Source organism: Schistocerca serialis, unplaced genomic scaffold (genome assembly GCF_023864345.2).
Source record: "Schistocerca serialis cubense isolate TAMUIC-IGC-003099 unplaced genomic scaffold, iqSchSeri2.2 HiC_scaffold_1353, whole genome shotgun sequence".
In the NCBI taxonomy this organism is placed as follows: Eukaryota; Metazoa; Arthropoda; class Insecta; order Orthoptera; family Acrididae; genus Schistocerca; species Schistocerca serialis.
Window position 1 is genome coordinate 13,258,647 of NW_026047573.1, and position 17,217 is coordinate 13,275,863.

Sequence of the window (17,217 nt, forward strand, 5' to 3'; positions counted from 1 at the left end):
TCACGTCACGGACGTTAATACCTGGTCCTCTGTCCAGTACAACTGTCGTGGGTATGCTCTCCACTACAGCATTCACAGCTGCCTGAACTAGTTCTTTAAGTTTCATGCACGATTTAAAATCTCCTCACAGTTCTTCTCGAATATCTGTATCCTCTTTATATCGTAGCATACGAAACTTTTCATCAGGTTTCCTCGTAGGTGTATGTTCGGGGTGGTCACAAATTTTTAAAGTCAGTTAAATACACAAGTGTGAAATTAACAGCATCTACTGTAAAACAGTTATGCTTATCAAGATATTTGTACAACTTCCGCCGCTGTCTATAATAATAATAATTTTCAACTTGTCTGAAAAAATTTATGTATGTGGAATTTTGTTATTTTGTATATTATTTAGTGCAGTTAATGGCAAGAATGAAACAATGTTTAGTCTTTCACTACTCTCCATTTCATATATTTGTGGAAGTGGCAGTTTTCGCGCCTTTTTTAGTTTTTCTGAAAAATGTGCAATTCATGCCTGTGCAATTCATGCATGTACAATTCATGCATGTACAATTCATGCATGTACAATTCATGCATGTACAATTCATGCATGTACAATTCATGCATGTACAATTCATGCATGTACAATTCATGCATGTACAATTCATGCATGTACAATTCATGCATGTACAATTCATGCATGTACAATTCATGCATGTACAATTCATGCATGTACAATTCATGCATGTACAATTCATGCATGTACAATTCATGCATGTACAATTCATGCATGTACAATTCATGCATGTACAATTCATGCATGTACAATTCATGCATGTACAATTCATGCATGTACAATTCATGCATGTACAATTCATGCATGTACAATTCATGCATGTACAATTCATGCATGTACAATTCATGCATGTACAATTCATGCATGTACAATTCATGCATGTACAATTCATGCATGTACAATTCATGCATGTACAATTCATGCATGTACAATTCATGCATGTACAATTCATGCATGTACAATTCATGTATTAGTTAATGAATTGATTTCCAGGCCGATAATCGGGAATTATTACGATGCACGCACACAGCTTATGCATATTATACACTTCTTTGTTGAATGTTCGCTTCTAGTCACGCTTATTTGATTTCCTCACTTTCTCAAACAACGAATGTCGTCTGAGAGGCCCTGCTTCCTTTTCCTGGTGATTCTGTTTTCTGTTAGCGTTTAATACAGGTTCAAGGGGCCCAGGTTGGATTCCCAGCTGGAGCAGAAGATTTTTCTCCATTTGGGGACTGGGTTTTGTGTCACTATCATTTAGCCCAATGTGGGCGTCGAATGCAGTAAGCACTTGCCCTCGGCTGCCGAACTTCCCCAAATGGGGGACTCCCGGCTCACAATGCTGTACGCTCATTACGACAGGTTCAACAAAACTGATGTTGGCACTGCACAAGAAAGCCGATTCCTGCGCAGTAAACAGCCAACTCCAAACACACACTGCCTTTCACAGAAATTATTAAATTCAACTAGTGCCATCTACCAATGAGGTCACTTGACCAGAACACGAATAAGGCGCTGAGAGCCACGAGGGCCAAAAGGACACTGTCCTTGACCCCCAAATTTAAGTGAATATCAGAGAAACCAGTGAGACAGCTTTTCTTGAATGTTCAGATATACATGTAATGTGGGCCTACAGTGCCGATAAACCTGACCCACCGAAAGGTCAACAGATTTCAGAAGCATTGAATAAATGCTCTACACTCACAATTGACGATGATGTGCTTTATGGTTCTGAGTGCCTCAAATGGATTACTGTAGGATAAAATCCAGAACTTAATGTACTGTATCTCATTCAGAATCTCACAAAGTAGGTGTTTTTTGCCAGTATATCTATAAAATACACCAATGTCCGATCTAATGTTACCATATAGCGGGTGAATTGGCGTATCTGTGCAGTGTGCCAACTGCCTAGTGGGATTTATGCCAAGCAAACGACTGCTGCAGTGCGCTGTCACCTGTTGGCATTGATGTAAACTTGTAGATGAGTGCTGTGAACTGTGCACATTGCTTATCAAATCCGTATGTATTCGGCCCGTGAATGTGCGCCCGTTATCGTGATCCAAAGTTTCAGTTTCACTGAGTCAGGGGAACAATGTAGCGTAGCGCGGTAGGTGTCATTTATTTCGGGTTACCCCATCTACATTATGTTTAAAGCGTTCAAAGAAAAATAACCAATAAATCAGCAAGGTGCCAAATGGTACGGTGTTCATGTGCTCTTGTGCTCTTACCCAACAGCTGCCACTGCTCTTCATGCCGTCTATCACTTCCACTCGCCCCCCTTTCTGACGGTCGTAGTGAGTACGATGGGGGCGGTTTTAGTATGACCCACCAGCGTTGCTTGAGGACCATTCCTGGGACACCTCTAAAGTGCTCACGGCATGATTTTGCGGGGGTGGCGTCCAGTTAGGCGCAGGCCTCGTGTTTTGTCCCGATATACTGCGTCCATTATTTCTGTCATTGTTATTCATCGACAGTTTCCTAGAATGTGATTGCAACCTATGAATTGTGTTCCGAGAGCAGTTATACCCTGGAGTAAATCAATGTCCAATATTTTGGTTACTATGTCGGCCGTCTGCATGCGACGGTTAGTGCATATGTTATTATCTATTGTGGCGTTCATTCGCGTGATACGGCACTGCGCCGTTGCCACACACACCCTAACAAACAGTATTTACAATTAGTCCAGTAGAATTAGCATTCCAATCGGAAATAATTGCTACAAAAATTTTATTGTTTTAATTGCTTCGTTTGTGTCCCAGTATGACTATCCTAGGTTTTCCCCCACTGCCGAGTTGTGGAAAAGTGCGGGGGGCCAAAAATGTACCCGAGAAAGTGGTATTTTTCGGTTTCGTGGTTATATCTCGTAAATGACTCACAAATCGAAAACATAGTGCAATTAAAAATTGTAGGGCATGAAACTCTGCATTGAACGAGACCATCCGTATATTTCTTGGACCACCCGTTTCCATACTAGTGTTCTTCAAAATTGGACCAATTTCACATATTCATAAAAATTTTTCGTTTTAACCTCTGTTTTTTGGTATTATCGTAGAAACTAACCCACCTATCAATAGTGTCGTTCACAAAAAAAGATATGGAGAGAGAAATTTGGCATTCGATGAAACCAAAAGTGAATTTATTGAACCACCCATTTGTGTACTGCTCCTCATTAAATTTGGACCATTTCTCATCAATTTCAAATGTAGTTCTTCAGTAATTCTTATGTACAGTCTTTTAAACACAGAACTATAGCAACCAATTGTCTTGTACTTATGTAATATAGTAATAGAATAAAATACTAAAATTTTGTAAAATTTGAAAAATATTAAAGTTTTTCATATGTCGAGGGTTAAGAACTGAGACCTCGTATCTGACAGATGTCAGAGAAAGTTCTGACTCAAAAAAATTGCAAGTGGAAAAATGCATGTTATAACAAAATGATGCAAAAAATACAATGCACAACCTGTGAGTAATAAGCGATTATCTCTAAATAAAAAATCAAAACAATCAAAATTTTTATTAAAGGTTATTTTTTAGCTCCCCTGTGAAATTTGTCTTGTCAGGTACGTGGTATCCGTTCGTAACCCTCAATATAATATAGTGATACCCATTAAACTGATATGAAGGATACAAAAAGAGAGAGACACTCCTTGAAATTAAGTAGTGATTATTATATTTCGTAATTACAGAATTTTACGTGAATGTATGAGATGAGAAGGTAAAAGTAGGTATGTACACAAATTTCACATACGTCAACGTTTGACTGTCTTGTTGAGAGAAGAGACTGTGGAGCTGGTTCTTTAGAGCTGGTTCTTTGGAGGTAGGAATGAGGCCAAGACAAACTCTGAAGCCTGCCATCCCCAGAGGAGCGGATCCATCTGGTGTCCTATCCACATTTGTACTTGTAAGTAGGTCCACAAGCAATGCTGGCGATCTGCTTCCGACGTTGGTGGTAGGGATGCTAGGGTGAATCTGAATTTCATAATCGCTTTGGAAAAAAGGTCGAATCGCAAGTTGTCTTAAGTCTCTCCTGCCATACCTCCGTAAATCGGAGGTCAGCTTCGACAATAGCTTCAGCTTGAGTGTCATGCTCTCAGAAAGGTATGATATCTTCCAGAAGACATTTTTGACCAGTAGATTGACCACCTCCTTCTTGCCCCGACCGAAGGGTGCTGAAGTTGTGTCACATCCACTTATGGGGTAAAGAAATATGAGTGACCTGATCTTTGCCAGTTTGAAATTGTTAGAATCAAATACTTTTGATGAGGTCTTTCCTCTTCCAGGTTTCAAGAAATATATATTTGCTGATGGTGTGGCTAGGGCATTGAGCATGATGAGAAGGTCCGTATCCTCACCAACAACCACAACCTTCTCATGCTCCTGTGAAACCTCAAGCACTGTGGCAACAATTAGGTGGTCTGCGTCTTCAGTAGCTTGCCTTACTGAGAAGCCTTCATCTTCGAGCCTCGAAATAAGCAAGCTAATGAGATGTACTTTATTTCTGGAAAGGAACTGCTCCTGAGTCATAGTCACCATTATTAGCTCGGTAAATATGACCTCAGGAGTAGTGTGTCTTTTGTTTCGGCAGAGGTGCTTAGCATATTTGATTCTCTTGGTGGGCAAGTCTTCTGGGTAGCCATCGACCACCACACTTCTTAAGTATTCAACGTATTTGGTTAGCATTAACTTAAGTGTTTCACCATTCTTCCATACAACGCACTGGAGAAGAAATCCATCGATGACAAGGGTGCCATCTCATATTGGAAGAATTCTTTAATAAAATGAAGAACAAACCGCCTTCAGTCACAAGTTGCGTTTATTTACTGCACTATGCATTTCGAGCACTGGAGGCTCATCTGCAGGTGCTTTTTAGCGATTTACATTAGGTTTTTTAGTTGTTTGCCTGTTGATATTACATTTTTCTGTTACAACATGGTATATTCTAGATGTAAGTTTAACAGCGTTAATAATATGAAAATAACTTACAGTTTAACATTGTATGATGTCTGCTTCTGTTGTGCAGTTGGTATACACAATATACGTCTTTAATTTTGCAGTACATACTGGGATATATACATAGTCACACACTTTCTCGCACATTGTAGTAGCAGAACGTAAACCTGCCACAGATTCTCGTTCATACAGATGTTCTACTTATAAATATAATCGATTTTCTTGTTTCACAGAAGATAACGTGATAGTATTAGTACACAGGTGTTATTAAAATAATTATTTGGCACCATGTTGTAGGTTGTCAGCTGTTCGTACTATTATGGATTTGATTTCTCAGGAAAAAATAAACTTTTGAAGGTGTAAAAAATTGTGGCTGTTAAACTCTGTTTGTTCATTCAACAAGTTTTCGGAACATTTTTCTTTGTGTAGCATTATTTCTAAGTGTTCTAGTAGATTAAATTTTTTACTGTTGGGTTCTGTGTGAAGTACAGTTAGGCTGTTGTGGATGTCGTCAAGTCTGTTTATTAATATACATGTTGTTAGTTATTGTAGATTTTTCAAAATGGTGTAGTCGAAAGGTGTCGGTGTGTTCTTTATACCGTGTGTGGAAGGTTCTTCCAGTTTTTCCTATGTAAAATGCAGGGCAACTGTTACATTGTAATTTATATATTCCACTGTGTTATGTTATTGGCTTGTTTGTGTTCCCTGCGTGAGGTAAGTGGTATCCAAGTTTGCCGTTTATGGAGAAAAATATTTTAATATTTTTTTAATAAGTTAGCTACTTTTTGTGATACTATGCCTAAGTATGGGATGCTTGTGAAGATTTGTTTGTGTTTGTAGCTTTCTATCTGCGCCTAAACTTACTTGCAACCGTGCAGGATGACAGAAAGTGGATGGAATGACCGGTTGAGATGAGTTTGTAACGAAGTATGATCTAATGGTAGATGATTGAATGGTAGATGCATTCTAGAGATAGGAAGATGTTGCGTCAGATCATTTAAAAAATTTTTTCCCTTCTGTTAGGGTGCATCAGTTGTGTGGCATAACCTGTGTTTGACTCGTATTCAACTGTATGTTATGTTTGAGGCTTAGAGCACTATCTACTCGCGATCTTTAACAGCAGATCTGCCATCAGAGGAGTTCCATCTCATGTGTGTGGGTATGACGACGACGACGAAACACGCCCATCTTGTTTCGGCACTTTCCTCTAGATGAACGAAGATATTTGCAAGGTACTCCATTAACCTGCCGCATCTTTGGCATAAAATCGAGTCTTCAGTTTCATAATTACATTGATTCTATGTTAGTGGCAGTTTGTGAGATACTGAATTCCCATGGATACATCTGCTTGACAGATGTTCTGTTTACAGATTTAGTGGCGGCATGTCTTGTAATTTCACATGTCGAACATCGTCGCTATGCGTTGGTCAGTTTCCTTGTGAGAGGTATTCTCCGTTACTAAAGATCATTTTGTATGGGACTGATGCAGGCATAGTATAATTTCTAAACCGTGATCGGATATGAACAGAGGATGCCATACACCTCTGCGAAACTATATTGTGCATGTATCACAGGGAATCGATGTCTTAAGGAAGTAGTTTTTTTCATTTTACAGTTTATCTTGTTACAGTTTTAGGGCGCAAAATTGCTACGGTCATTAGCGCCCACTCTGCGACTTAGGGAAGGGTACAAAAACCAAATGGGAAATCTGCAGCAATGAAAGCTAAACTCAAAAAGAGGGGAAACTAAAAAACCAAAGGGAAACTTAGGAAACCACTGTAGGAGAGGGGGTTGTTTTTCCCAAAAAGAGCTTCAAATGACCGACGTGATCTCATTGACACTGATAAGCTCGAAGGCACGATCAGCTGAGCGCGTGTCATCATCTAAAATGGAAGGCATATCAGGCGACAGCTGTAGATGGGCTTGTAGTGGAGTAAAATAGGGGCACTCAAGAAAAAGGTGTCTCACCATCCACAGTTGAGAGCAGTGGGGATAAAGTGGGGGAGCATCGCCACTTAAAAGATGTCAATGGCGAAAAAGTCAGTCCCCTATCCAGCGTCTAGTTAAAATTACCTCCTCCAGATGACAAGTTCGGGAGAAAGATGTCTGAGCACTGAGAAGAGGTTTCACATCCCGCAATTTATTAGCGGGAAGTGTAGACCAATGAGCGTGCCATAAAAGAGCAACACGACGAAATAAGACACAATGCAGATCGGTGAAGGGCACCACGCGAACAGTGGGCTGAGGAAGGGAGACTGTAGCATTGCCTACTATATCGGCTGCCTCATTTACATGGATACCAACAGTAGGGGGACAAGGTATGTTATATCCGACATGCCATTGTTGCAAATTTATTCAAAATGACGGCGATGACGTCATCCAAGATGGCGGCTCTAGACTTAGCAACAGCGCATGACGTCATCCAAGTTGGCGGAATTTGGTGAGAAGTTTGAATTTTGGCTGGAAGATAGGTCAATTGCGCTACCTCCACTAACCTAACCCTCCAGAAAAAAAATTGGTTGGAAATTCAAATTCCAGCAGGATAATGCATCACACCACGAAAATGGCAGGAAAATAGACCACTTGGGGTACGTCCACTAAACTAACCCCCAACCCCGTAGAAAATGGCGGCAAGCTCAAATTCCAGCACAATAATGGCAGTAAAACTTGACTTGTCTTTATTATTACTTCAACAATATCATGCAGGTGTGTTCGCCACGAGGTCCAACTGGCTAAGTCACATAGCCACCAGCAGAGGGCGTCATTCAAGATGTCGGATTTTGGCGGGAAGTTTGAATTTTGTTGGAAAGAAGGCCAACTGCGTCACGTCCACTCAACTACTGTCATCAAGGACGGCGACTTATTTTGTTTCACCACTCAGATGACCTGATTGGCGGTGCACATTCAGTCTTTGCTGTGTTGTCACCGTCAAAGCATCGTCACATGTTTGATCATCAAGATGAATGTGAAGGATGTAGACATTTGAGGGAGGACTAGCCACATTTCACTACATCATTTATAGAAGAGTATGATAATGCAGATGGCAGTTATAAGAATCGAGGGGCATGAAAGGGAAGCAGTGGTTGGGAAAGGAGTAAGACAGGGTTGTAGCCTATCACTTATGTTATTCAATCTGTATATTGAGCAAGCTGTGAAGGAAACAAAAGAAAATTTCGGAGTAGGTATTAAAATCCATGGACAAGAAAAAAAAACTTTGAGGTTTGCCGATGACATTGTAATTCTGTCAGAGACAGCAAAGGACTTGTAAGGTCAGTTGAACGGAATGGACAGTGTCATGAAAGGAGGGTACAAGATGAACATCAACAAAAGCAAAACGAGGATAACGGAATGTAGTCGAATTAAGTCGGGTGATGCTGAGGGAATTAGATTAGGAAATGAGACATTTAAAGTAGTAAAGGAGTTTTGCTATTTGGGGAGCAAAATAACTGATGATCGTCGAAGTAGAGAGGATATCAAATGTGCTGGGGGTCATAGTATTTTCATGCAGCACTCGACTGTTGATAACTTATTCAATCTAGACATGGCAGTAACTAGTACTAAATAGATGGCGCCCATGAGTTCAAGCTGTATACAGTAACATCATTAACTGGCTTCAGACATGTAGCATTCACATAGAAGATATAGACCATTGTCTTAGCACCTGTATAACGGCAGCGCCGAAGTCTTGTGCTATTCCTCAAATAAGTGTTGTGAATATTGAACTCAAATTTACTGATGGCATACCCAACTATTTCAATGGGTCTATAACATTATGAGATACATTTGCTTAATTTGAGGGATATAAGAAACAACTCTTTTCGAAATACTGTACTTCTGTTGCACCATTTGAAAAAGAATGAACTTATTGTTTTCCATGCTGATCATAATTTTATGTCTCGAGTAAATAAATATATTTATAATATTAACTTTCTCTTTGTCTTTTTTATTTCTCTAGACAAAAATGTCACAATTGTTAATGCACTTTAGTACACCTTAATGTACGTTAATGTATGTGACACACTTCCCTTTAAATACACCATGTGGAATTCATTCTGTCGTGTAGCCGTTTTAGTTCAGTTCGTAAGGTGATTGCACTATAGTGGCTACACACACACACACACACACACACACACACACACACACACACACACACACACACACACACACACTATTTATCATATAAAAGCCTATTGCACGCCAGTACATAGCACAATAGGTATCATGGCAGGCTGGGTGATGCACACTTGCTGCAAGGACTTTATTGTTGGTGACTGGTCCTGTGATGATCAAGACCAGAAGACCAAGTAGTAGTAGTAGTAGTAGTAGTAGTAGTAGAAGAAGAAGAAGAAGAAGAATGGAGCACTCCTTCACAACAGCATACGAGCTATAATTGTAGGTCCTTCCAACTGTGGTTAGACAAATGTCTTGATGGCTGTGTTAACACACACAGACTGAGTCCGCTTCAAGCACCTTTTCGTCTACTCTGAAACACTGCTTAAACCCAAGTACCAGTTACTGCAGAAAATGTTAGATGGGGTAGACGGCTCTTTTTTTGTTTTTTTTTTTTGTGGTTTTAGGGCGCACAACTTCAATGGTCATTAGCGCCCAGACTATGTTAGGAATGCACCGCGAGGCACAAGTTTAAAACAGCAACTAAAATGGAAAACATGATAAAAGACAGATTGACAGGCATAGGATTAAAAACAGCATAATCAAATGTTCTTAGACAGGTTTGTCAAGTTGATAAAATGAAGTACGCGAGCAGCTGCTCCTGGGTCATCCGCTAAAATGGCATCTAGAGTACATGGTAGGCCAAGATCAAGATGCAGTGTATTAAAATCTGGACAGGACGTTAAAATGTGGTGGACCGCCATGGACAGAACGGCGCCGGCGCAGCCGTGAGCAGATGGTGATGGCTGAACCGGCAGTGTCCAATTCGTAACCGGGCCAAAACTACCTCCTCCCGCCGAGAAAGGCGTGAGGAGGACGTCCAAGCCGCGGGAAGAGGTTTCAAGGCCCAAAGCTTGTTGTACGTAAGTGCAGCCCAAACGGCATGCCACAGCGACAAAATGCGCTGACAAATGACCCTGCTACAATCTGATGAAGGGACGCAACAAGAAGCTTTCCGAGGCTGGAGGACCGCACCCTTGGCCGCGGCATCTGCAGCTTCGTTCCCAGGGATACCGACATGGCCAGGAACCCACATAAAGCTAACCGGAGAACCGTCGTCCACCAGCTGCTGAAGAGAGCGTTGGATCTGGTGCACGAAAGGGTGAACTGGATACGGATCACTGAGGCTCTGGATGGCGCTCAGGGGAATCAGAGCAGATGACATAAGCAGAATGTCGGTGGCGGCAGATGTAAATAACAGCCTGGTAGGGGGGCAAAGAGCTCACCTGTGAAGACCGAACAATGGCCATGGAGCCGGTATTTGAAACTTTGTGCCCCAACAATAAAAGAACACCCAGCCCCGTCATTGGTCTTAGAGCCTTCTGTATAAATGACGGTCATATTAATGAACTTCGAACAAAGTTCGACAAAATGGGAGTGGTATACCGAACCGGGGGTAACCTCCTCTGGGAGCGAGCTGAGGTCAAGGTGAACGCGAACCTGAGCCTGGAGCCAAGGTGATGTGCGGCTCTCGCCCACTCTAAAGGTTGCAGGAAGTGAAAAATCAAGGTGTTGAAGGAGGCAACGAAAGCAAACAGCAGGGGGTAGCGGGGCAGAGACATACAACCAGTATTGACGGTCGAGAGAGTCGTCAAAAAAGGAATGATAAGACGGGTGGTCGGGCACTGACAGTAGCCGACAGGCATACCCTCAAAGCAGTATATCGCGCCGGTAGGTGAGTGGCAATTCACCGGCTTCAGCATGAAGACTCTCGATGGGACTAGTGTAAAACGCTCCGATCCCAAGACGTAAACCCCGATGTTGTATGGAGTTGAGGCTGTGTAAGATGGACAGCTGTGCAGAGGAGTATACGAAGCTCCCATAATCCAGCTTGGAGCGGACAATCGACCGAATAGGCGAAGTAGGACTGATCCGCTCCCCACGACATACCATTGAGAACACTGACATTTAGAGAACGGGTACAATGGGCAGCCAAATAAGACATGTGGAGACCAGCTAAGTTTTCTGTCAAATGTAAGACCTAAAATTTTTGTTGTCTCCACGAATGGGAGAGCAACAGGACCGAGTCGTAAAGACGGTGGGAGAAACTAGCGCCAGAAGTTAATACAGACCGTCTTCTCTGCAGAAAAACGGAAGCCATTTGCGACACTCCAGGAGTGAAGATGGTCAAGAGAACGCTGAAGACAGCGCTCCAGGAAACATGTGCGCTGCGCGCTGCAACAGATGGTAAAATCGTCCACGAAAAGGGAGCCTGATACATCAGCTGGGAGGCAATCCATTATTGGATTGATCGCTATGGCGAACAGAGCGACGCTCAAAACTGAGCCCTGTGGCATCCCATTCTCCTAGCGAAAGGTTTCTGACAGGACAGAACCCACACGTACCGTGAACTGTCGATCCATTAAAAAGGAACAAATAAAAAGAGGGAGGCGACCGCAAAGGCCCCATGTATGCATGGTGCGGAGAATACCCGCCCTCCAACAGGTGTAAGCCTTCTCCAAATCAAAGAACACAGCCGCGGTTGGGCGCTTCCGCAAGAAGTTATTCATAGTGAAGGTCGACAAGGTAACCAAATGGTCAACAGCAGACCGGCGCCTACGAACTCCACATTGTACATTGGTAAGTAGGTGTCGAGATTCAAGCAGCCAAACCAAACGAGAGTTAACCATTCGCTCCATCACCTTACAGAGACAGCTGGTAAGCGAGATAGGTCGATAACTGGAAGGCAAGTGCTTGTCCTTCCCCGGCTTAGGAATCGGTACAACAATAGACTCACGCCAGCATGCGGGAACATTTCCCTCAATCCAGATGCGATTATAAGTACGAAGAAGGAAACCCTTACCCGCAGAAGAAAGGTTCTTCAGCATCTGAATATGAATAGAATCAGGCCCTGGAGCGGAGGACCGTGACCGGGCAAGTGCATTTTCGAGTTCCCACATGGTGAATGGGGCATTATAACTTTCACGATTCGAGGAGCGGAAGTTAGGTGGCCTAGCCTCCTCTGCCTGTTTTCGGGGGAGGAAGGCAGGGTGGTAATGAGAGGAGCTCGAAACCTCTGCGAAAAAGCGGCCGAAGGCATTGGAAACATCCTCAGGGGCCGCAAGGACGTCATTCGCGACCGTCAAGCCAGAAACTGGTGAGTGGACCTTAGTGCCAGATAGCCGACGCAGGCTACCCCAGACAACAGAAGGAGTAGAACTGTTGAAGGTGCTTGTGAAAGCAGCTCAGCTGGCTTTCTTGCTTTCTTTAATAATATAACGGCACTGCGCATATAATCGTTTATAATTGATACAATTCGCCACTGTAGGGTGGCGTTTAAAGGTGCATAAAGCACGTCGACGAGCACGTAAAGCATCTCTACATGCTGCAGTCCACCAGGGGACCGGTACGTGACGTGGAGAAGAAGTAGTGTGAGGGATGGAATATTCAGCAGCAGAGAGAATGACTTCCGTGAGGTGTGCGACCTGACTATTGCAGCTTGTGAAGGTCTGATCCTGAAAGGTCGCCCTGGAAGAGAAGAGCCCCCAGTCTGCTTTGGAGATGTTCCAACTAGTTGAGCACGGCGAGGGGGTATGATGCAGGAGATGGATAACACACGGGAAGTGGTCGCTCGAATATGTATCAGAAAGTGCATACCACTCAAACTGGCGCGCAAGTTGGGTGGTACATATAGAGAGGTCTAAATGGGAATATGTGTGAGATGTGTCCGAAAGAAAAGTAGGGGCGCCAGTATTGAGGCAGACAAGATTGAGCTGGTTGAAAAGGTCTGCTAAAAGGGAGCCCCTTGGGCCGGATGCTGGGGAGCCCCAAAGGGGATGGTGGGCATTGAAGTCTCCAGTTAACAAAAATGGTGCAGGTAGCTGAGCAATAATTTGCATCATGTCTGCCCTTGTAACGGCAGATGACGGAGTGTAAACGGTACAAATGGAAAATGTAAAAGTGGGGAGAGTAATTCGAATGGCAACTGCCTGCAGGCCGGTGTGCAATGTGATGGGATCGTAGTAAATGTCATCCCAGACCAGCAACATAACCCCTCCATGAGCCAGAATACCTACCACAGAGGGTAGGTCAAAACGGACAACGGTGTAGTGTGCCAAGGCAATTTGATCGCATGGGCGTAGCTTCGTTTCCTGGAGGGCTACGACGAGCGGATGGTGCAAGCGGAGCTGCAACTTCAAGTCGTCTCGGGTGGAGCGAATGCTGCGAATATTCCAGTGAATAAGTGCCATCGTGAGAAGAAAAGGAAGATGAAGGAAGGGGTCACCTTGGAGGCCGCTGAGGGCCTGGCTTCGAGCGAGCACTGCCGCCGCTATCAGTAGGCGGACAGTCATCGTCAATTGGTTCTATAGGTTCATCGGCCATCTTAACAAGATGGCCGATGGAGGGGGAGCTTCCTCTGCAGGTGAACGGCCAGATATTCGGCTACCAGTGGTGCGGCCAGGCGAAACGGATGACGGCCTGGGGTGGCAAACGCTGGGTGGCGCAGGAGAAGAAATGTGCCATGGCGGAGAAGGAGAACTGTGCTTCCTATGAGCCTTCTTGGAAGGTTGTTTAGTGGAAATACTGGTCGATGGCTGGGAGTTGAAGGTACGTAGGAAGTCTGCACGGGACGGTTCCTTCTTGAAGGCCCGTGCATCTGACTTCTGGGTCTTCGTCTTGGCAGAAGCTGATGAAGGTGCTTGTGTCTGAGGGGTGATGGGAGGAAGAGGAGACATCGACCGAGCGATCTTAGTACTGGCCGAACAGACGACCGTGGTGCTGAAGGTCAGATCGCATGTCTGCGTCGCCACCTTCCTGGTAGTCCATGGAGAGCCGAGGACAGTACTGTATTTGCCGCTGGGAGCAGCGTGGGCTTCCTACTAGCAAATAGCTTGCGAGCAGCCGAGGTGGACACTCTCTCTTTGACCCGAATTTCTTGGATACAGCGTTCTTCCTTGTAGATGGGACAGTCACGGGAGGAGGCTGCATGGTCACCCTGACAGTTCACACAATGAGGAGACGGAGGTGGACGGTCACCCTCATCGTCATCCCTGCCATGAGTGACACATTTAGCCACATTGGAACAAGACTGGCGAGTGTGATTAAAATGCTGACACTGGTAGCAGCGCGTAGGTGTCGGGACATAGGGGCCAACAGAAATAACCTTGTAGCCCGCTTTGATACGTGACAGCAGCTGAACACTATCAAAGGTCAAGGAAAGTGTCTGGGTCGGTACAAGGTCATTGTTGACCTTTTTCATGACCCTATGGACAGCCGTCACGCCCTGCTCAGCGAGGAAAGACTTAGTCTCCTCGTCAGTCAATCCGTCAAGTGATCGAGTATATACCACACCACGAGACGAATTCAAAGTGCGGTGAGCCTCCACCCGAACAGGGAACATGTACAGGAGTGTGGCCCGAAGCAATTTTTTGTGCCGGAAAGGCGCTCTCAGTTTCTAGTAACAAGGCACCATTATGCAACCTGGTACACGACTTGACAGATCAAGCTATGGCATCTACGCCCTTCTGGATAACGAAAGGTTTGACAGAGGAAAAATCCTTGCCATCCTCAGATCGAGAAACTACGAGGAACTGTGGGGCAGGCGGTAGTACTTTTGTTACTGGTGGCTGGTCAAGTTTCCGTTTATGGGCAGAAGGTGCGAGAGAAGAAGAAGTGAAATCCATTGCGGAGGAATCCCCCATGATTGCCAGCATCTCCGATGGCGCCCGCCTTAGGTGAATGTTTACACCTCAGGTCACACCTCCTGAGAAACAGACAGAGGGACCAATCGGCGTGGTCAGAAGGTATCAGCTCAGGCAATCACCCCTCCCTGGGCCTGGCCTTTACCAGGGGGTACGTGCGTGCCTTACTTGTCTACCCAGGGCAGGGAATTACGGGTTACCCCGTCACCGGCTACGTGTGCGAACGCGTGGGTCGGCCTTCAGGCGCGCACAGGGAGGAAGGAAGAAGAGGAAAAAGAAGAGAGAGGGAGAGAGAGGGCAGACTGTCTGAAACGCAGAGGCGGAGACCAGAGAAGCCGAGGAGAGGAAGCCGAGGAGAGGAAGCCGAGGAGAGGAAGCCGAGGAGAGGAAGCCGAGGAGAGGAAGCCGAGGAGAGGAAGCCGAGGAGAGGAAGCCGAGGAGAGGAAGCCGAGGAGAGGAAGCCGAGGAGAGGAAGCCGAGGAGAGGAAGCCGAGGAGAGGAAGCCGAGGAGAGGAAGCCGAGGAGAGGAAGCCGAGGAGAGGAAGCCGAGGAGAGGAAGCCAAGGAGAGGAAGCCAAGGAGAGGAAGCCAAGGAGAGGAAGCCAAGGAGAGGAAGCCAAGGAGAGGAAGCCAAGGAGAGGAAGCCAAGGAGAGGAAGCCAAGGAGAGGAAGCCAAGGAGAGGAAGCCAAGGAGAGGAAGCCAAGGAGAGGAAGCCAAGGAGAGGAAGCCAAGGAGAGGAAGCCAAGGAGAGGAAGCCAAGGAGAGGAAGCCAAGGAGAGGAAGCCAAGGAGAGGAAGCCAAGGAGAGGAAGCCAAGGAGAGGAAGCCAAGGAGAGGAAGCCAAGGAGAGGAAGCCAAGGAGAGGAAGCCAAGGAGAGGAAGCCAAGGAGAGGAAGCCAAGGAGAGGAAGCCAAGGAGAGGAAGCCAAGGAGAGGAAGCCAAGGAGAGGAAGCCAAGGAGAGGAAGCCAAGGAGAGGAAGCCAAGGAGAGGAAGCCAAGGAGAGGAAGCCAAGGAGAGGAAGCCAAGGAGAGGAAGCCAAGGAGAGGAAGCCAAGGAGAGGAAGCCAAGGAGAGGAAGCCAAGGAGAGGAAGCCAAGGAGAGGAAGCCAAGGAGAGGAAGCCAAGGAGAGGAAGCCAAGGAGAGGAAGCCAAGGAGAGGAAGCCAAGGAGAGGAAGCCAAGGAGAGGAAGCCAAGGAGAGGAAGCCAAGGAGAGGAAGCCAAGGAGAGGAAGCCAAGGAGAGGAAGCCAAGGAGAGGAAGCCAAGGAGAGGAAGCCAAGGAGAGGAAGCCAAGGAGAGGAAGCCAAGGAGAGGAAGCCAAGGAGAGGAAGCCAAGGAGAGGAAGCCAAGGAGAGGAAGCCAAGGAGAGGAAGCCAAGGAGAGGAAGCCAAGGAGAGGAAGCCAAGGAGAGGAAGCCAAGGAGAGGAAGCCAAGGAGAGGAAGCCAAGGAGAGGAAGCCAAGGAGAGGAAGCCAAGGAGAGGAAGCCAAGGAGAGGAAGCCAAGGAGAGGAAGCCAAGGAGAGGAAGGCAAGGAGAGGAAGGCAAGGGAAAGAGTAAGTGAGACAGTGAGATGGAGAAGAACAAAGAAGGGAACCAACCAAAGGAAGGAGGAAACGAGAAGAAGCGAAAAACCAAAATGACCGCAAATATAGGTCGTGGAACCGTCCGTCTCCGGACGCAGGCGCTAACTACCCCTTGAAGGGGAGGGACTGCTTTTAGTCGCCTCTTTCGACAGGCAGGCATCAGGAATACCTCGGGCCTATTCTAATCCCCGGACCCACATGTGGGGGGGGGGGGGGTGGGGGGGGGGTAGATGGTGTAATGTAAGAGCATTCAGTGAAAGCGACGACATCCCCCCCTCCCCCCATCTGAAAAGGTAAAGCCTAACACTGTCTTCATAGTTGACTATGTGGCTGTCGAAAAGCAGGATCAAATTCGTAGATATTTCTGCTTTGGTCGTCATATGGGTGTTGACGTATTTTATCTCAGACGTATTCCAGGATCCCAGATCACTTGGTGAGGGATAATGCCAACCTCATTATAGCCTTCAAACAAGACAATCTCAATTTAACATACATTTACCAGGCTCATGTTGGGACTGACATGTCATACAATGAATTTGTAAAGATATGTGCTGATTGTTGGAATCACTCACAATCCGGTTTTCTCGTTGTTGATGAAAGGCGGAAACTGAATGATGGTAGTTATAGCCGGAACTTCCAGCAGTTTCTCCATATATAAATGTACAAAATAGCTGAGTGCGTCAGTAGATACTACACCATGGACAAATTCGCACGCTTGGCGGATGCTCAATCTGAGAGATTAGGTGTGCATATAATGCTCACGTGTATACCGATATGAAATTTAAGAATCTTGAGGCAAGACTCGGTAAGCTTGCA

General features: G+C 45.4%; 1 protein-coding gene across 1 annotated transcript in view; it reads left to right on the forward strand.

Annotated features, from left to right (window-relative positions):
- The window catches only part of LOC126440173 (uncharacterized), a 43,169-nt gene extending 26,790 nt beyond the window's left edge, over positions 1-16,379 (forward strand). The window contains exon 2 of the mRNA XM_050090613.1: positions 15,178-16,379. Within this exon, the coding sequence (XP_049946570.1) occupies positions 15,178-16,379 (1,202 nt within the window). The remainder of the gene's footprint in view (positions 1-15,177) is intronic.
- Positions 16,380-17,217: the final 838 nt, after the last annotated feature.